General features: G+C 43.5%; 1 protein-coding gene across 2 annotated transcripts in view; it reads left to right on the plus strand.

Annotated features, from left to right (window-relative positions):
• LOC124001956 (gamma-2-syntrophin-like) overlaps positions 1-23,292 on the plus strand; it is a 104,284-nt gene that overhangs the window by 56,834 nt on the left and 24,158 nt on the right. For both annotated transcript variants that reach the window (XM_046309132.1, XM_046309133.1), the window contains 5 exons: positions 210-339; positions 10,719-10,757; positions 17,410-17,526; positions 17,750-17,821; positions 18,018-18,227. In XM_046309132.1, coding sequence (XP_046165088.1) covers positions 210-339; positions 10,719-10,757; positions 17,410-17,526; positions 17,750-17,821; positions 18,018-18,227 — 568 coding nt within the window. The remainder of the gene's footprint in view (positions 1-209; positions 340-10,718; positions 10,758-17,409; positions 17,527-17,749; positions 17,822-18,017; positions 18,228-23,292) is intronic.

Below are 23,292 nucleotides of genomic sequence, written 5' to 3' on the forward strand. Positions count from 1 at the left end.
AACACTACAGAATGTGAAATCTGTTCAAGAGGCACTATGGTTAGTGAATGCAGTGGAACTGTGATGTTAATTTGCACCGGAACACTGCCTGACCTAACTTCAGTGAAAGAACAGCTTGGTAATAGCTTTTCCCCTCTGACCACATTAGTTCAAGAAGTGCTTTCAACCCACTGTACTTCTGTAACCTGAGCGTTCGTACCCCCCTCCAGGTCGAACAGCTTTGAAGTCTGCGCCTTAGATGGAACGAGCACCAACATTCTACAATTTTGCACTGCAGCAGAAAGTATTGACTGGCTTCAAGCAATATCAACCAATATCAGTGATTTGACACTGGAGAATGTAAGTCTACAGTATTAAACAGGTACATTTTTTAACATTTTTTAAACAGATTGAATTGATATGATTAAGAGGTTAAGATTACTTTCTTGGTCAATTGCATACAAAATCCTACCGAAATGTGACGATACGCTTTTAACCCAACAGCGTTGAAAGACAGACAGACAGACAGACAGACAGACAGACAGACAGACAGACAGACAGACAGACAGACAGACAGACAGACAGACAGACAGACAGACAGACAGACAGACAGACAGACAGACAGACAGACAGACAGACAGACAGACAGACAGACAGACAGACAGACAGACAGACAGACAGACAGACAGACAGACACAGAGACAGACAGACAGACAGACACAGAGACAGACAGACACAGAGACAGACAGACACAGAGACAGACAGACACAGAGACAGACAGACACAGAGACAGACAGACACAGAGACAGACAGACACAGAGACAGACAGACACAGAGACAGACAGACACAGAGACAGACAGACACAGAGACAGACAGACCAGACAGAGACAGACAGACCAGACAGAGACAGACAGACCAGACAGAGACAGACAGACACAGAGACAGACAGACCAGACACAGAGACAGACAGACCAGACACAGAGACAGACAGACAGACAGACAGACAGACAGACAGACAGACAGACAGACAGACAGACAGACAGACAGACAGACAGACAGGCAGAGACAGACAGAGACAGACAGACCAGACAGACCAGACACAGAGACAGACAGACCAGACACAGAGACAGACAGACCAGACACAGAGACAGACAGACCAGACAGAGACAGACAGACCAGACAGAGACAGACAGACCAGACAGAGACAGACAGACACGACAGAGACAGACACGACAGACACGACAGAGACAGACACGACAGACACGACAGAGACAGACAGACCAGACAGAGACAGACAGACCAGACAGAGACAGACAGACCAGACAGAGACAGACAGACCAGACAGAGACAGACAGACAGACCAGACAGAGACAGACCAGACAGAGACAGACAGACACGACAGAGACAGACCAGACAGAGACAGACACGACAGACCAGACAGAGACAGACAGACACGACAGAGACAGACCAGACAGAGACAGACACGACAGACACGACAGAGACAGACAGACCAGACACAGAGACAGACACGACAGAGACAGACAGACCAGACACAGAGACAGACAGACCAGACACAGAGACAGACAGACCAGACAGAGAGACAGACAGACCAGACAGAGACAGACAGACACGACAGAGACAGACCAGACAGAGACAGACACGACAGACACGACAGAGACAGACAGACCAGACACAGAGACAGACACGACAGAGACAGACAGACCAGACACAGAGACAGACAGACCAGACAGAGACAGACAGACCAGACACAGAGACAGACAGACCAGACAGAGACAGACAGACCAGACACAGAGACAGACAGACCAGACAGAGACAGACAGACCAGACACAGAGACAGACAGACCAGACAGAGACAGACAGACACGACAGAGACAGACCAGACAGAGACAGACACGACAGAGACAGACACGACAGAGACAGACCAGACAGAGACAGACAGACACGACAGAGACAGACCAGACAGAGACAGACACGACAGACAGACACGACAGAGACAGACAGACACGACAGAGACAGACAGACACGACAGAGACAGACAGACACGACAGAGACAGACAGACACGACAGAGACAGACAGACCAGACACAGAGACAGACAGACCAGACACAGAGACAGACAGACAGACAGACAGACAGACAGACAGACAGACAGACAGACAGACAGACAGACAGACAGACAGACAGACAGACAGACAGGCAGAGACAGACAGAGACAGACAGACCAGACAGACCAGACACAGAGACAGACAGACCAGACACAGAGACAGACAGACCAGACACAGAGACAGACAGACCAGACAGAGACAGACAGACCAGACAGAGACAGACAGACCAGACAGAGACAGACAGACACGACAGAGACAGACACGACAGACACGACAGAGACAGACACGACAGACACGACAGAGACAGACAGACCAGACAGAGACAGACAGACCAGACAGAGACAGACAGACCAGACAGAGACAGACAGACCAGACAGAGACAGACAGACCAGACAGAGACAGACAGACAGACCAGACAGACACGACAGAGACAGACCAGACAGAGACAGACACGACAGACCAGACAGAGACAGACAGACACGACAGAGACAGACCAGACAGAGACAGACACGACAGACACGACAGAGACAGACAGACCAGACACAGAGACAGACACGACAGAGACAGACAGACCAGACACAGAGACAGACAGACCAGACACAGAGACAGACAGACCAGACAGAGAGACAGACAGACCAGACAGAGACAGACAGACACGACAGAGACAGACCAGACAGAGACAGACACGACAGACACGACAGAGACAGACAGACCAGACACAGAGACAGACACGACAGAGACAGACAGACCAGACACAGAGACAGACAGACCAGACAGAGACAGACAGACCAGACACAGAGACAGACAGACCAGACAGAGACAGACAGACCAGACACAGAGACAGACAGACCAGACAGAGACAGACAGACCAGACACAGAGACAGACAGACCAGACAGAGACAGACAGACACGACAGAGACAGACCAGACAGAGACAGACACGACAGAGACAGACACGACAGAGACAGACCAGACAGAGACAGACAGACACGACAGAGACAGACCAGACAGAGACAGACACGACAGACAGACACGACAGAGACAGACAGACACGACAGAGACAGACAGACACGACAGAGACAGACAGACACGACAGAGACAGACAGACACGACAGAGACAGACAGACACAGAGACAGAGACAGAGACAGAGACAGAGACAGAGACAGAGACAGAGACAGAGACAGAGACAGACAGACAGACAGACAGACAGACCAGACAGACCAGACAGACCAGACAGACCAGACAGACAGACAGACAGAGAGAGACAGACCAGACAGAGAGAGACAGACACAGAGACAGACAGACAGACAGAGAAACAGACAGAGACAGACAGACAGACAGACAGAGACAGAGAGACAGACAGACAGAGGCAGACAGACACAGGGCCGTCAGAAAGTATTCAGACCCCTTGAACTATTCCACATTTTGTTGTGTTTACAGCCTGAATTGAAAATGGATTAAATATATTATTTTTTTCTCTCACCAATCTACTACACACAGTATCCCATAATGACAATGTGAAAACATGTTTTTAGAAATGTTTGCAAATGTATTGAAAAGGAAATGCAAAGATATCCAATTTACATCAATATTCACTCCCATGAGTCAATACATGTTAGAATAACCTTTGGCAGCGAATACAGTTGTGAGTGTTTCTGGGTAATTCTCTAAGAGCTTTGCACACCTGGATTGTACAATATTTCCACATGATTATTTCATTGCTAGACAGCCATTTTCATGTCTTTCCATACTTTTTCAAGCCAATTTAAGTCAAAACTGTAACTAGGCCACTCAGGAACATTCAATGTCTTCCTGGTAAACAACTCCCATGTATATTTGACCTTGTGTTTTAGGTTATTGTCCTGCTGAAAGGTGAATTCATCTCCCAGTGTCTGTTGGAAAGCAGACTGAACCATAGCACTTTGTATTCAGGACAAAAAGCAGTATTAATTTAGTGCCTTGTTGCAAACAGGATGCATGTTTTGGAATATTCTGTACAGGCTTCCTTCTTTTCACTTTGTCAATTAGGTTAGTATTGTGGAGTAAATACAAGGTTGTTGATCCATCCTCAGTTTTCCTCTATCACAGCCATTAAACTCTTAGCTGTTTTAAAGTCACCGTTGGCCTCATGGTGAAATCCCTGAGCTGTTTCCTTCCTCTCAGGCACTGAGTCAGGAAGGACGCCTGTGTCTTTGTAGTGACTGGGTTTATTGATACACCATCTAAGTGTAATTAATAACTTCACCATGCTAAAATGCTTATTCATTGTCTGCTTTTTTAAATATTTTACCATTCTACCAATAGGTGCCCTTCGTTGCGAGGCATTGGAAAACCGCTCTAGTCTTTGTGGTTGAATCTTTGTTTGAAATTCACTGTTCGACTGAGGGATCTTACAGATAATTGTATGTGTGGGGTACAGAGATGAGCCATTCAAAAATCATGTTCATGCAACTTATATAATAACTGATATATGACAAACCTATTTAGGCTAGCCATTGGGGCGGCAGGGTAGCCTAGTGGTTAGAGTGTTGGACTAGTGACTGGAAGGTTGCAAGTTCAAATCCCCAAGCTGACAACCAACTGTTCCTAGGATGTCCTAGGAAAATAAGAACTTGTTCTTAACTGACTTGCCTAGTAAAATAAAAAAATAAAAAATAACAAACCTATTTAGGCTTGCCATAACAAGTGTTGAATTCTTATTGACTCAAGACATTTCAACATTTCATTTTTTAATTAATTTGTTTTAAAAATTATTTAAAAAATGCATAATTCCACTTAAGACCAGTGATACAACATCTCAATGTAATCTATTTGAAATTCAGGCTGATACAAAACAAAATGTGGAAAAAGTCAAGGTGGTGTGAATACATTCTGAAGGCAGGTTTTGTAGAGGTGCGGGTGCCTGCCCGTGTACCGCCAAGAGGTGCCTGCCACGCTGGGAGCTGTTGTTGTACAATTTCCCAAGGGCCAAACACTACCCTGAGATGCACACAAGTTACTCAACAGAAGATTTGTGCCGAGAGCCGAGTGGTATTAGAATATTTAAATCCCCCATATTCCTATTAGAATATCATTACTATCATAATGCTCCTCTCCCTCTCTTCTAGAGAGGCATCCATGGCCTTGTAGTAATCCATCATTAATACTCACATGCTTGCTAGTGTTTAGCTATCTCATTTTTTCATGATCCCCTTTTGATTAGCACACTGATGATCTATCTGTCTAAAGATCCATCCATGCTGCTCTGAGCTGCACAACCACACAGCTGTTTTTTTTTTAATTCAGCCGTGCGTCACCTAATTATGGATAAGGAGTCTGATTGCTAAACGTCCAATCAGGATGTGATTGTGAGAGGAGCTTGGGGAGCAGAACTCTTTTGGCTTTTATTGTGGTGACCAACAACCTATAAATAGACTGTGACATCCTCTGGGCCCTGACATGTTCATCAATTGAGACTTCATATGATATAGCAGCTGACTTTCAGCTTGCTTAATAGGATTTTAGTTGTTGATTCGACCATGTGACAGTAATGTATTAGATTGGGTTTGAACATGTGAAAGTAATGTATTACAGCTGGTTTGACCATGTGACAGTAATGTATTAGATTGGGTTTGAACATGTGAAAGTAATGTATTGCAGCTGGTTTGACCATGTGACAGTAATGTATTGCAGCTGGTTTGACCATGTGACAGTAATGTATTGCAGCTGGTTTGACCATGTGACAGTAATGTATTGCAGCTGGTTTGACCATGTGACAGTAATGTATTGCAGCTGGTTTGACCATGTGACAGTAATGTATTGCAGCTGGTTTGACCATGTACATTTACATTTACATTTAAGTCATTTAGCAGACGCTCTTATCCAGAGCGACTTACAAATTGGTGAATTCACCTTATGACATCCAGTGGAACAGCCACTTTACAATAGTGCATCTAAATCTTTTAAGGGGGGTGAGAAGGATTACTTTATCCTATCCTAGGTATTCCTTAAAGAGGTGGGGTTTCAGGTGTCTCCGGAAGGTGATGATTGACTCCGCTGTCCTGGCGTCGTGAGGGAGTTTGTTCCACCATTGGGGAGCCAGAGCAGCGAACAGTTTTGACTGGGCTGAGCGGGAACTGTACTTCCTCAGTGGTAGGGAGGCGAGCAGGCCAGAGGTGGATGAACGCAGTGCCCTTATTTGGGTGTAGGGCCTGATCAGAGCCTGGAGGTACTGAGGTGCCGTTCCCCTCACAGCTCCGTAGGCAAGCACCATGGTCTTGTAGCGGATGCGAGCTTCAACTGGAAGCCAGTGGAGAGAGCGGAGGAGCGGGGTGACGTGAGAGAACTTGGGAAGGTTGAACACTAGACGGGCTGCGGCGTTCTGGATGAGTTGTAGGGGTTTAATGGCACAGGCAGGGAGCCCAGCCAACAGCGAGTTGCAGTAATCCAGACGGGAGATGACAAGTGCCTGGATTAGGACCTGCGCCGCTTCCTGTGTGAGGCAGGGTCGTACTCTGCGGATGTTGTAGAGCATGAACCTACAGGAAAGGGCCACCGCCTTGATGTTAGTTGAGAATGACAGGGTGTTGTCCAGGATCACGCCAAGGTTCTTAGCGCTCTGGGAGGAGGAGGGACACAATGGAGTTGTCAACCGTGATGGCGAGATCATGGAACGGGCAGTCCTTCCCCGGGAGGAAGAGCAGCTCCGTCTTGCCGAAGTTCAGCTTGAGGTGGTGATCCGTCATCCACACTGATATGTCTGCCAGACATGCAGAGATGCGATTCGCCACCTGGTCATCAGAAGGGGGAAAGGAGAAGATTAATTGTGTGTCGTCTGCATAGCAATGATAGGAGAGACCATGTGAGGTTATGACAGAGCCAAGTGACTTGGTGTATAGCGAGAATAGGAGAGGGCCTAGAACAGAGCCCTGGGGGACACCAGTGGTGAGAGCGCGTGGTGAGGAGACAGATTCTCGCCATACCACCTGGTAGGAGCGACCTGTCAGGTAGGACGCAATCCAAGCGTGGGCCGCGCCGGAGATGCCCAACTCGGAGAGGGTGGAGAGGAGGATCTGATGGTTCACAGTATCGAAGGCAGCCGATAGGTCTAGAAGGATGAGAGCAGAGGAGAGAGAGTTAGCTTTAGCGGTGCGGAGCGCCTCCGTGATACAGAGAAGAGCAGTCTCAGTTGAATGACTAGTCTTGAAACCTGACTGATTTGGATCAAGAAGGTCATTCTGAGAGAGATAGCGGGAGAGCTGACCAAGGACGGCACGTTCAAGAGTTTTGGAGAGAAAAGAAAGAAGGGATACTGGTCTGTAGTTGTTAACATCGGAGGGATCGAGTGTAGGTTTTTTCAGAAGGGGTGCAACTCTCGCTCTCTTGAAGACGGAAGGGACGTAAGCCAGCGGTCAGGGATAAGTTGATGAGCGAGGTGAGGTAAGGGAGAAGGTCTCCGGAAATGGTCTGGAGAAGAGAGGAGGGGATAGGGTCGAGCGGGCAGGTTGTTGGGCGGCCGGCCGTCACAAGACGCGAGATTTCATCTGGAGAGAGAGGGGAGAAAGAGGTCAGAGCACAGGGTAGGGCAGTGTGAGCAGAACCAGCAGTGTCGTTTGACTTAGCAAACGAGGATCGGATGTCGTCGACCTTCTTTTCAAAATGGTTGACGAAGTCATCTGCAGAGAGGGAGGAGGGGGAGGGGGAGGAGGATTCAGGAGGGAGGAGAAGGTGGCAAAGAGCTTCCTAGGGTTAGAGGCAGATGCTTGGAATTTAGAGTGGTAGAAAGTGGCTTTAGCAGCAGAGACAGAGGAGGAAAATGTAGAGAGGAGCGAGTGAAAGGATGCCAGGTCCGCAGGGAGGCGAGTTTTCCTCCATTTCCGCTCGGCTGCCCGGAGCCCTGTTCTGTGAGCTCGCAATGAGTCGTCAAGCCACTGAGCGGGAGGGGAGGACCGAGCCGGCCTGGAAGATAGGGGACATAGAGAGTCAAAGGATGCAGAAAGGGAGGAGAGGAGGGTTGAGGAGGCAGAATCAGGAGATGGGTTGGAGAAGGTTTGAGCAGAGGGAAGAGATGATAGGATGGAAGAGGAGAGAGTAGCGGGGGAGAGAGCGAAGGTTGGGACGGCGCGATACCATCCGAGTAGGGGCAGTGTGGGAAGTGTTGGATGAGAGCGAGAGGGAAAAGGATACAAGGTAGTGGTCGGAGACTTGGAGGGGAGTTGCAATGAGGTTAGTGGAAGAACAGCATCTAGTAAAGATGAGGTCGAGCGTATTGCCTGCCTTGTGAGTAGGGGGGGAAAGTGAGAGGGTGAGGTCAAAAGAGGAGAGGAGTGGAAAGGAGGAGGCAGAGAGGAATGAGTCAAAGGTAGACGTGGGGAGGTTAAAGTCGCCCAGAACTGTGAGAGGTGAGCCGTCCTCAGGAAAGGAGCTTATCAAGGCATCAAGCTCATTGATGAACTCTCCGAGGGGACCTGGAGGGCGATAAATGATAAGGATGTTAAGCTTGAAAGGGCTGGTAACTGTGACAGCATGAAATTCAAAGGAGGCTATAGACAGATGGGTAAGGGGAGAAAGAGAGAATGACCACTTGGGAGAGATGAGGATCCCGGTGCCACCACCCCGCTGACCAGAAGCTCTCGGGGTGTGCGAGAACACGTGGGCGGACGAAGAGAGAGCAGTAGGAGTAGCAGTGTTATCTGTGGTGATCCATGTTTCTGTCGGTGCCAAGAAGTCGAGGGACTGGAGGGAGGCATAGGCTGAGATGAACTCTGCCTTGTTGGCCGCAGATCGGCAGTTCCAGAGGCTACCGGAGACCTGGAACTCCACGTGGGTCGTGCGCGCTGGGACCACCAGATTAGGGTGACCGCGGCCACGCGGTGTGGAGCGTTTGTATGGTCTGTGCAGAGAGGAGAGAACAGGGATAGACAGACACATGGTTGACAGGCTACAGAAGAGGCTAGGAGATGCAAGGAGATTGGAATGACAAGTGGACTACACGTCTCGAATGTTCAGAAAGTTAAGCTTACGTAGCAAGAATCTTATTGACTAAAATGATTAAAATGATACAGTACTGCTGAAGTAGGCTAGCTGGCAGTGGCTGTTGTTGACTTGACACTACACTAATCAAGTCGTTCCGTTGAGTGTAATAGTTTCTACAGTGCTGCTATTCGGGGGCTAGCTGGCTAGCTAGCAGTGTTGATTACGTTACGTTGCGTTAAAAGAACGACAATAGCTGGCTAGCTAACCTAGAAAATCGCTCTAGACTACACAATTATCTTTGATACAAAGACGGCTATGTAGCTAGCTATGTAGCTAGCTACGATCAAACAAATCAAACCGTTGTGCTGTAATGAAATGAAATGAAAAATGTGATACTACCTGTGGAGCGAAGCGGAATGCGACCGGGTTGTTGAGTGCGGAAGTTCTATTCAGTAGACGTTGGCTAGCTGTTGGCTAGCTAGCAGTGTCTCCTACGTTAAGGACGACAAATAGCTGGCTAGCTAACCTCGGTAAATTAAGATAATCACTCTAAGACTACACGCTCTAAACTACACAATTATCTTGGATACGAAGACAGCAAAGACAACTATGTAGCTAGCTAACACTACACTAATCAAGTCGTTCAGTTGAGTGTAATAGTTTCTACAGTGCTGCTATTCGGTAGACGGTGGACATTTGCTAGCTGGCTAGCTGCTGGGCAGATAGCAGTGTAGACTACGTTAGGACGACGAAATATGAAGTTGCAATAGAAGTGCTGACTGTTTCACTTTGTTGTCCTCTTTCTTTTCCTTTTTCTTCTGTCCTTTTTTGTCCTTATTTTGTCTTCCTTTCTTCTGTTAACTAGATATTTTTTGTTGTTATTCTTTGTAAGCTAGCTAGCTTCTTCCAGGAGAGTCCCTAGCAACATGTGACAGTAATGTATTGCAGCTGGTTTGAACATGTGACTGTAATGTATTAGATTGGGTTTGACCATGTGACAGTAATGTATTGCAGCTGGTTTGACAATGTGACAGTAATGTATTAGATGGGGTTTGACCATGTGACTGTAATGTATTGCAGCTGGTTTGATCATGTGACAGTAATGTATTGCAGCTGGTTTGACCATGTGACAGTAATGTATTGCAGCTGGTTTGACCATGTGACAGTAATGTATTGCAGCTGGTTTGACCATGTGACAGTAATGTATTGCAGCTGGTTTGACCATGTGACAGTAATGTATTGCAGCTGGTTTGACCATGTGACAGTAATGTATTGCAGCTGGTTTGACCATGTGACTGTAATGTATTGCAGCTGGTTTGACCATGTGACTGTAATGTATTGCTGCTGGTTTGACCATGTGACTGTAATGTATTGCAGCTTGTTTGACCATGTGACAGTAATGTATTGCAGCTGGTTTGACCATGTGACAGTAATGTATTGCAGCTGGTTTGACCATGTGACTGTAATGTATTGCAGCTGGTTTGACCATGTGACAGTAATGTATTGCAGCTGGTTTGACCATGTGACAGTAATGTATTGCAGCTGGTTTGACCATGTGACTGTAATGTATTGCTGCTGGTTTGACCATGTGACTGTAATGTATTGCAGCTGGTTTATAATGTATTACATGCATTTCTTTATTGTTTTCACCTCTTACAGATGAAAATGATTAACAGATATTGCTCTCCGGATGATCAGGTATGTTCTCATGCAAGGCGCTATAAATATCTTCAACTATAACTATTTACATAGCCATCTACATCTATAACTATCTATAACTACAACTATCTACATCTATGACTATCTATACCTACAACGAGCTACATCTATAACTATCTATAACTACAACTATCTACATCTATAACTATCTACATATATATCTATCTATAACTATCTATACCTACAACGAGCTACATCTATAACTATCTACATATATATCTATCTATAACTATCTATACCTACAACTATCTACATCTATAAATATCTACATCTATAAATATCTACATCTATAACTATCTACATCTATAACTATCTACATCTTTGTGGTCTGTAGCTCAGTTGGTAGAGCATGGCACTTGTAATGCCAGGGTAGTGGGTTCGATCCCCGGGACCACCCATACGTAGAATGTATGCACACATGACTGTAAGTCGCTTTGGATAAAAGCGTCCGCTAAATGGCATATATTACATCTACAACTATCTACATCTACAACCATCTACATCTACAACCATCTACATCTATAACCATCTATATCTATACCTATCTACATCTATAAATATCTACATCTATAAATATCTACATCTATAAATATCTACATCTATAAATATCTACATCTATAACCATCTACATCTACAACCATCTACATCTATAACCATCTACATCTATAACCATCTACATCTATAAATATCTACATCTATAACTATCTACATCTATAACCATCTACATCTACAACCATCTATAACCATCTACATCTATAACCATCTACATCTACAACCATCTACATCTATAACTATCTACATCTATAACCATCTACATCTATAACCATCTACATCTATAACCATCTACATCTATAACCATCTACATCTATAACCATCTACATCTATAACCATCTATAACCATCTACATCTATAACCATCTACATCTATAACCATCTACATCTATAACCATCTACATCTATAACCATCTACATCTAATCAAATCAAATCAAATCAAATTTATTTATATAGCCCTTCGTACATCAGCTGATATCTCAAAGTGCTGTACAGAAACCCAGCCTAAAACCCCAAACAGCAAACAATGCAGGTGTAAAAGCACGGTGGCTAGGAAAAACTCCCTAGAAAGGCCAAAACCTAGGAAGAAACCTAGAGAGGAACCGGGCTATGTGGGGTGGCCAGTCCTCTTCTGGCTGTGCCGGGTAGAGATTATAACAGAACATGACCAAGATGTTCAAATGTTCATAAATGACCAGCATGGTCAAATAATAATAAGGCAGAACAGTTGAAACTGGAGCAGCAGCACAGTCAGGTGGACTGGGGACAGCAAGGAGCCATCATGTCAGGTAGTCCTGGGGCACGGTCCTAGGGCTCAGGTCCTCCGAGAGAGAGAAAGAAAGAGAGAATTAGAGAGAGCATATGTGGGGTGGCCAGTCCTCTTCTGGCTGTGCCGGGTGGAGATTATAACAGAACGTGGCCAAGATGTTCAAATGTTCATAAATGACCAGCATGGTTGAATAATAGTAAGGCAGAACAGTTGAAACTGGAGCAGGAGCATGGCCAGGTGGACTGGGGACAGCAAGGAGTCCTCATGTCAGGTAGTCCTGGGACATGGTCCTAGGGCCCAGGCCAGTTGAAACTGGAGCAGCAGCATGGCCAGGTGGACTGGGGACAGCAAGGAGTCATCATGTCAGGTAGTCCTGGGGCATGGTTCTAGGGCTCAGGTCCTCCGAGAGAGAGAAAGAAAGAGAGAAGGAGAGAATTAGAGAACGCACACTTAGATTTACACAGGACACCGAATAGGACAGGAGAAGTACTCCAGATAAACAAACTGACCCTAGCCCCCGACACATAAACTACTGCAGCATAAATACTGGAGGCTGAGACAGGAGGGGTCAGGAGACACTGTGGCCCCATCCGAGGACACCCCGGACAGGGCCAAACAGGAAGGATATAACCCCACCCACTTTGCCAAAGCACAGCCCCCACACCACTAGAGGGAAATCTTCAACCACCAACTTACCATCCTGAGACAAGGCCGAGTATAGCCCACAAAGATCTCCGACACGGTACAACCCAAGGGGGGAACCCAGACAGGCCGACCACAACAGTGAATCAACCCACCCAGGTGACGCATCCCCCCAGGGACGGCACGAGAGAGCCCCAGCAAGCCAGTGACTCAGCCCCGTAACAGGGTTAGAGGCAGAGAATCCCAGTGGAAAAAGGGGAACCGGCCAGGCAGAGACAGCAAGGGCGGTTCGTTGCTCCAGAGCCTTTCCGTTCACCTTCCCACTCCTGGGCCAGACTACACTCAATCATATGACCCACTGAAGAGATGAGTCTTCAGTAAAGACTTAAAGGTTGAGACCGAGTTTGCGTCTCTGACATGGGTAGGCAGACCGTTCCATAAAAATGGAGCTCTATAGGAGAAAGCCCTGCCTCCAGCTGTTTGCTTAGAAATTCTAGGGACAATTAGGAGGCCTGCGTCTTGTGACCGTAGCGTACGTATAGGTATGTACGGCAGGACCAAATCAGAGAGGTAGGTAGGAGCAAGCCCATGTAATGCTTTGTAGGTTAGCAGTAAAACCTTGAAATCAGCCCTTGCTTTGACAGGAAGCCAGTGTAGAGAGGCTAGCACTGGAGTAATATGATCAAATTTTTTGGTTCTATAACCATCTACATCTATAACCATCTACATCTATAACCATCTACATCTATAACCATCTACATCTACAACCATCTATAACCATCTACATCTATAACCATCTACATCTATAACCATCTACATCTATAACCATCTACATCTATAACCATCTACATCTATAACCATCTACATCTACAACCATCTACATCTACAACCATCTACATCTATAACCATCTACATCTATAACTATCTACATCTACAACCATCTACATCTATAACCATCTACATCTACAACCATCTATAACCATCTACATCTATAACCATCTACATCTATAACCATCTACATCTATAACCATCTACATCTATAACCATCTACATCTATAACTATCTACATCTATAACTATCTACATCTACAACCATCTACATCTACAACCATCTACATCTACAACCATCTACATCTATAACCATCTACATCTATAACCATCTACATCTATAACCATCTACATCTATAACCATCTACATCTATAACCATCTACATCTACAACCATCTATAACCATCTACATCTATAACCATCTACATCTATAACCATCTACATCTATAACCATCTACATCTATAACCATCTACAACTATCTACATCTACAACTATCTACATCTACAACCATCTACATCTATAACCATCTACATCTATAACCATCTACATCTATAACCATCTACATCTATAACCATCTACATCTATAACCATCTACATCTATAACCATCTACATCTACAACCATCTATAACCATCTACATCTATAACCATCTGCATCTATAACCATCTACATCTATAACCATCTACATCTATAACCATCTATAACCATCTACATCTATAACCATCTACATCTATAACTATCTACATCTATAACTATCTACATCTATAACCATCTACATCTATAACCATCTACATCTATAACCATCTACATCTATAACCATCTACATCTATAACCATCTACATATATAACCATCTACATCTATAACCATCTACATCTATAACCATCTACATCTATAACCATCTACATCTATAACCATCTACATCTATAACCATCTACATCTACAACCATCTACATCTATAACTATCTACATCTACAACCATCTACATCTACAACCATCTACATCTATAACTATCTACATCTACAACCATCTACATCTATAACTATCTACATCTATAACCATCTACATCTACAACCATCTATAACCATCTACATCTATAACCATCTACATCTATAACCATCTACATCTATAACCATCTACATCTATAACCATCTACATCTATAACCATCTACATCTACAACCATCTATAACCATCTACATCTATAACCATCTACATCTATAACCATCTACATCTATAACCATCTACATCTATAACCATCTACATCTATAACCATCTACATCTATAACCATCTACATCTATAACCATCTACATCTATAACCATCTACATCTACAACCATCTATAACCATCTACAACCATCTATAACCATCTACATCTATAACCATCTACATCTATAACCATCTACATCTATAACCATCTACATCTATAACCATCTACATCTATAACCATCTACATCTATAACCATCTACATCTATAACCATCTACATCTACAACCATCTATAACCATCTACATCTATAACCATCTACATCTATAACCATCTACATCTACAACCATCTATAACCATCTACATCTACATCTATAACCATCTACATCTATAACCATCTACATCTATAACCATCTATATCTACAACCATCTATAACCATCTACATCTATAACCATCTACATCTATAACTATCTACATCTATAACTATCTACATCTATAACCATCTACATCTATAACCATCTACATCTATAACCATCTACATCTATAACCATCTACATCTATAACCATCTACATCTATAACCATCTACATCTATAACCATCTACATCTATAACCATCTACATCTATAACCATCTACATCTATAACCATCTACATCTATAACCATCTACATCTACAACCATCTACATCTACAACCATCTACATCTATAACCATCTATAACCATCTACATCTATAACTATCTACATCTACAACCATCTACAACCATTTACATCTACAACCATTTACATGTATAACCATCTACATGTATAACCATCTACATCTATAACCATCTACATCTATAACCATCTACATCTATAACCATCTACATCTACAACCATCTACATCTACAACCATCTACATCTATAACCATCTACATCTACAACCATCTACATCTATAACCATCTACATCTACAACCATTTACATCTACAACCATTTACATGTATAACCATCTACATCTATAACCATCTACATCTATAACCATCTACATCTACAACCATCTATAACCATCTACATCTATAACCATCTACATCTATAACCATCTACATCTATAACCATCTACATCTACAACCATCTACATCTATAACCATCTACATCTATAACCATCTACATCTATAACCATCTACATCTACAACCATCTACATCTATAACCATCTACATCTATAACCATCTACATCTATAACTATCTACATCTACAACCATCTACATCTATAACCATCTACATCTACAACCATCTATAACCATCTACATCTATAACCATCTACATCTATAACCATCTACATCTATAACCATCTACATCTATAACCATCTACATCTATAACCATCTACATCTATAACCATCTACATCTACAACCATCTACATCTACAACCATCTACATCTATAACCATCTACATCTATAACCATCTACATCTATAACCATCTACATCTATAACCATCTACATCTATAACCATCTACATCTATAACCATCTACATCTATAACCATCTACATCTATAACCATCTACATCTATAACCATCTACATCTATAACCATCTACATCTATAACCATCTACATCTACAACCATCTACATCTACAACCATCTACATCTACAACCATCTACATCTACAACCATCTACATCTACAACCATCTACATCTATAACCATCTACATCTACAACCATCTATAACCATCTACATCTATAACCATCTACATCTATAACCATCTACATCTATAACCATCTACATCTATAACCATCTACATCTACAACCATCTATAACCATCTACATCTATAACCATCTATAACCATCTATAACCATCTACATCTACAACCATCTACATCTATAACTATCTACATCTATAACTATCTACATCTATAACCATCTACATCTATAACCATCTACATCTACAACCATCTATAACCATCTACATCTATAACCATCTACATCTATAACCATCTACATCTATAACCATCTACATCTATAACCATCTACATCTACAACCATCTACATCTACAACCATCTATAACCATCTACAACCATCTATAACCATCTACATCTATAACCATCTACATCTATAACCATCTACATCTATAACCATCTACATCTATAACCATCTACATCTATAACCATCTACATCTATAACCATCTACATCTATAACCATCTACATCTATAACCATCTACATCTATAACCATCTACATCTATAACCATCTACATCTATAACCATCTACATCTATAACCATCTACATCTATAACCATCTACATCTATAACCATCTACATCTACAACCATCTACATCTATAACCATCTACATCTATAACCATCTACATCTATAACCATCTACATCTATAACCATCTACATCTACAACCATCTATAACCATCTACATCTATAACCATCTACATCTATAACCATCTACATCTACAACCATCTACATCTATAACCATCTACATCTATAACCATCTACATCTATAACCATCTATATCTATAACCATCTACATCTACAACCATCTACATCTACAACCATCTATATCTATAACTTTAACTATCACGTATCCACTCATAGTATGTATTTTAATTACAAATAACCAAAAATGTGTAAGATATTGGATTACCTTGTTTCTGCAGATTGTCCACATGGCTTGGGTGTGTGAAAACCCTCATGCTAATGATGCTGGTCCATCAAGTACCTTCAAGTTCCTGGCATTGAGAGGACCTTCGCTCTACATCTTCAGGAGTCCTCCTGTATGAACCTCCCATTGATTTCCTCGTCATTCATTGTCTTCCCAAGTTATTTGGGTTAATAAGTTAATGCAGAGATTCCAAATGCTGTTTATCAACCACTGTATGTTGGCTTATTATGGTTCAGTGTATCGTAACACAATGCCTGTAAGATACTGTATGATTACATTTATGAAAACAAAAAATACACACACTTTTGTCCCACCTCCCCCCCCCCACACCTTAGGTTAGTGGAACAGACTGGGGACAAGCTGAAACTATGTATACCCTCTATGAGGTTCTGTTAAAGGTTCACAAGGTATGTTCAACGTTCACATGCAGAATAAGATACCAGCACGAAATGTTACCGGAATTTGAATGATGTGCACATCACTGGAACCATGTCTATGTTAGATCTACACATCATAAGTTGGGAGTGTAGATCTAACATAGACCGTTAGTTTAGCTTCCAGTGAATAAAACTGGATAACGCGTCATGTTTGGATGTGTTGCAGCTATGTGTGACGGAGGACTGTTGGATCCAGGCCAAGTTCTACCTTGGTCTCCAGCAGGATGAGGATCTGCAGGACGGAGAGCCTTTCTGTTTCAGTATCCTGGTCGGCCACGGCCAGAGTCACACCTTCAGTGTGGAGATGACCTCTGACCTCGCCGTGTGGGAGAAGTCCTTCCAAAGAGCCGTCTTCATGGAGGTGCAGAGAGTAGGGGTAAGTTGGAACAGCAAATTAGGTTTGTTTGGTCATGATGTGATTCTCTCCGGAGTCAAAAGGTTTTGGGGGGGTTGTTATAAGTGGTGCTGAGAGACTGTATGACTGACATCTTTACACATTCTTGAAAAAGACGAGCCGTCATTGTGTTATCACAATTTTAACTGCAGCAAATACGATGCCAACACATTACTTCATTCATTTTGATAATGTGTTCCGTTTAGTGGATTATTCTAGAATAGAACATAGGGCTCTATTTTAATAACAAGCCTAACATAATGGTAAATCTAAGCACCACTTCAGGTTGTGTATTTACAGTCATTTATGTATTGCTTTGGAATTAACGGCAATTCCAATGTTAGTCCAAAACGGGACGCTCAGGTCTAAAATAATGTGGGCCTGCCTACAATACATAGATTTAAAAAAGGGAATGTCGGGCTCACTGTTTTCCTCCTCTCAAACTTTACATTTTAATAAAGCTTTGGCGATTAAGATTTATTTCCAATCGGTATCAGGAGCCAAACCGTTTATCGTCAGTCTTGACTACTTTGCGATTGTATTGGGGCAGAACAACGACAAAAACATCCTTCATTGAGAGGAGGGGAGTCTATGCTTTGTTTTCAATCAAATAAAACAAAATGGGGATTTAAAAAAAATATTTTTTCTGTTTCTGTTTATTTCTGTTTCTGTTTATTTTTTCTAAATACAGAGTATAAAGGCACCAAAAGCCAGTTTGGCTACTCATGTTCAATGCCCATATGGGCAGTGTGCATCACGGCAGGATAGGCTGTGTTTCAGCTGTCAGAATTCATGACATAACCAACTGTGTTACCACTAAAACCAGCTTTTGGTTGGTCTTAAATATCCGTCTCAGAGCTGCTTTGAATTAGCACTTTGGACACGCCTCAAATATTTCCACCCCTCCCATCTGCAGCATTATGGTGATGAGCTCTGTTATGGTAAAGTCTGCAGCATTATGGTGATGAGCTCTGTTATGGTAAAGTCTATAGCATTATGGTGATGAGCTCTGTTATGGTAAAGTCTGCAGCATTATGGTGATGAGCTCTGTTATGGTAAAGTCTATAGCATTATGGTGATGAGCTCTGTTATGGTAAAGTCTACATCATCATGGTGATGAGCTCTGTTATGGTAAAGTCTACATCATCATGGTGATGAGCTTTGTTATGGTAAAGTCTGCAGCATTATGGTGATGAGCTCTGTTATGGTAAAGTCTATAGCATTATGGTAATGAGCTCTGTTATGGTAAAGTCTATAGCATTATGGTGATGAGCTCTGTTATGGTAAAGTCTCAGAGGTGACGAGCTCTGTTATGGTAAAGTCTGCAGCATTATGGTGATGAGCTATGTTATGGTAAAGTCTGCAGTATTATGGTGATGAGCTCTGTTATGGTAAAGTCTACAGTATTATGGTGATGAGCTCTGTTATGGTAAAGTCTACAGTATTATGGTGATGAGCTCTGTTATGGTAAAGTCTCAGAGGTGACGAGCTCTGTTATGGTAAAGTCTACAGTATTATGGTGATGAGCTCTGTTATGGTAAAGTCTATAGCATTATGGTGATGAGCTCTGTTATGGTAAAGTCTGCAGCATTATGGTGATGAGCTCTGTTATGGTAAAGTCTACATTGTTATGGTGATGAGCACTTGCAGAGAACGCATATTGCAGCACACCATGTTCAGGAAGCGAATAGATTACATATTTAACTGCTACTGGTCTTTTCGGTATTTAATAAGAGTTTTATTTAACCTCTTGTTTAACCTTTACCTGTATATGTGAAAGATTTGCTAAAGTTCAGACTGCATTAAATTACTAAGCTCCTCATAATCAGCGCTTAACGTGGACTGAAGTAGTTGCCGGTACTCATGTTGGGTGCTGTTATTGTTTACATTTAGGGATCAGGAGCTCCACAATACTTCTGAACTAATATTCTGTAAGAGGGACAGGAGCTCCAGCAGTAGAATATGTGTGGTGCTGCTACTCAGCTCCGGTGAACTCCTGCCCAGAGTCAACCACACACCATGCGTAATGTATCCAGCTCTATCGACAACAGAAGCGCCCGAATACAAACTGTCCATATCCAGCCGCTGCCTCAATAACAGCACTTAGTCTGCCCTACAATTACGTTTCAGAGATACAGAAGTGTGTGTGTGTGTGTGTGTGTGTGTGTGTGTGTGTGTGTGTGTGTGTGTGTGTGTGTGTGTGTGTGTGTGTGTGTGTGTGTGTGTGTGTGTGTGTGTGTGTGTGTGTGTGTGCACAGTGGGCCTGCTACTGTCAACACAGTGGGCCTGCTACTGTCAGCACAGTGGGCCTGCTACTGTCAGCACAGTGGGCCTGCTACTGTCAGCACAGTGGGCCTGCTACTGTCAGCACAGTGGGCCTGCTACTGTCAGCACAGTGGGCCTGCTACTGTCAGCACAGTGGGCCTGCTACTCTCAGCTGTATGCAGACTAGAGTGGTGTTGTACTGTCAGCTGTATGCAGACTAGAGTCGTGTTGTACTGTATGCAGACTAGAGTGGTGTTGTACTGTATGCTGACTAGAGTGGTGTTGTACTGTATGCTGACTAGAGTGGTGTTGTACTGTCAGCTGTATGCAGACTAGAGTGGTGTTGTACTGTCAGCTGTATGCAGACTAGAGTCGTGTTGTACTGTATGCAGACTAGAGTGGTGTTGTACTGTATGCTGACTAGAGTGGTGTTGTACTGTATGCTGACTAGAGTGGTGTTGTACTGTATGCTGACTAGAGTGGTGTTGTACTGTCAGCTGTATGCAGACTAGAGCGGTGTTGTACTGTCAGCTGTATGCAGACTAGAGCGGTGTTGTACTGTCAGCTGTATGCAGACTAGAGTGGTGTTGTACTGTATGCAGACTAGAGTGGTGTTGTACTGTCAGCTGTATGCAGACTAGAGTGGTGTTGTACTGTCAGCTGTATGCAGACTAGAGTGGTGTTGTACTGTCAGCTGTATGCTGACTAGAGTGGTGTTGTACTGTCAGCTGTATGCAGACTAGAGTGGTGTTGTACTGTCAGCTGTATGCAGACTAGAGTGGTGTTGTACTGTCAGCTGTATGCAGACTAGAGTGGTGTTGTACTGTCAGCTGTATGCTGACTAGAGTGGTGTTGTACTGTCAGCTGTATGCGGACTCGAGTCGTGTTGTACTGTATGCTGACTAGAGTGGTGTTGTACTGTATGCTGACTAGAGTGGTGTTGTACTGTATGCAGACTAGAGTGGTGTTGTACTGTATGCAGACTAGAGTGGTGTTATTCTGTATGCTGACTAGAGCGGTGTTGTACTGTCAGCTGTATGCAGATTAGAGCGTTGTTGTACTGTCAGCTGTTTGCAGACTAGAGTGGTGTTATACTGTCAGCTGTATGCAGACTAGAGTGGTGTTGTACTGTATGCTGACTAGAGCGGTGTTGTACTGTCAGCTGTATGCAGACTAGAGTGGTGTTGTACTGTATGCAGACTAGAGTGGTGTTGTACTGTCAGCTGTATGCAGACTAGAGTGGTGTTGTACTGTCAGCTGTATGCAGACTAGAGTGGTGTTGTACTGTCAGCTGTATGCAGACTAGAGCGGTGTTGTACTGTCAGCTGTATGCAGACTAGAGCGGTGTTGTACTCTCAGCTGTATGTAGACTAGAGTGGTGTTATACTGTCAGCTGTATGCAGACTAGAGTGGTGTTGTACTGTATGCTGACTAGAGCGGTGTTGTACTGTCAGCTGTATGCAGACTAGAGTGGTGTTATACTGTCAGCTGTATGCAGACTAGAGTGGTGTTGTACTGTATGCAGACTAGAGTGGTGTTGTACTGTCAGCTGTATGCAGACTAGAGTGGTGTTGTACTGTCAGCTGTATGCAGACTAGAGTGGTGTTGTACTCTCAGCTGTATGCAGACTAGAGTGGTGTTATACTGTCAGCTGTATGCAGACTAGAGTGGTGTTGTACTGTATGCAGACTAGAGTGGTGTTGTACTGTCAGCTGTATGCAGACTAGAGTGGTGTTGTACTGTCAGCTGTATGCAGACTAGAGTGGTGTTGTACTGTCAGCTGTATGCAGACTAGAGCGGTGTTGTACTCTCAGCTGTATGTAGACTAGAGTGGTGTTATACTGTCAGCTGTATGCAGACTAGAGTGGTGTTGTACTGTATGCTGACTAGAGCGGTGTTGTACTGTCAGCTGTATGCAGACTAGAGTGGTGTTATACTGTCAGCTGTATGCAGACTAGAGTGGTGTTGTACTGTATGCAGACTAGAGTGGTGTTGCACTGTCAGCTGTATGCTGACTAGAGTGGTGTTGTACTGTCAGCTGTATGCAGACTAGAGTGGTGTTGTACTGTATGCAGACTAGAGTTGTGTTGTACTGTATGCAGACTAGAGATGTGTTGTACTGTATGCAGACTAGAGTGGTGTTGTACTGTATGCTGACTAGAGTGGTGTTGTACTGTGTGCTGACGAGAGTGGTGTTATACTGTGTGCTGACGAGAGTGGTGTTGTACTGTGTGCTGACGAGAGTGGTGTTGTACTGTATGCTGCCGAGAGTGGTGTTGTACTGTATGCAGACTAGAGTGGTGTTGTACTGTCAGCTGTATGCAGACTAGAGTGGTGTTGTACTGTATGCAGACTCGAGTCGTGTTGTACTGTCAGCTGTATGCAGACTAGAGTGGTGTTGTACTGTCAGCTGTATGCAGACTAGAGTGGTGTTGTACTGTCAGCTGTATGCAGACTAGAGCGGTGTTGTACTGTCAGCTGTATGCAGACTAGAGCGGTGTTGTACTCTCAGCTGTATGTAGACTAGAGTGGTGTTATACTGTCAGCTGTATGCAGACTAGAGTGGTGTTGTACTGTATGCTGACTAGAGCGGTGTTGTACTGTCAGCTGTATGCAGACTAGAGTGGTGTTATACTGTCAGCTGTATGCAGACTAGAGTGGTGTTGTACTGTATGCAGACTAGAGTGGTGTTGTACTGTATGCAGACTAGAGTGGTGTTGTACTGTCAGCTGTATGCAGACTAGAGTGGTGTTGTACTGTCAGCTGTATGCAGACTAGAGTG

This window comes from Oncorhynchus gorbuscha, linkage group LG17 (assembly GCF_021184085.1).
Source record: "Oncorhynchus gorbuscha isolate QuinsamMale2020 ecotype Even-year linkage group LG17, OgorEven_v1.0, whole genome shotgun sequence".
Taxonomy (NCBI): Eukaryota; Metazoa; Chordata; class Actinopteri; order Salmoniformes; family Salmonidae; genus Oncorhynchus; species Oncorhynchus gorbuscha.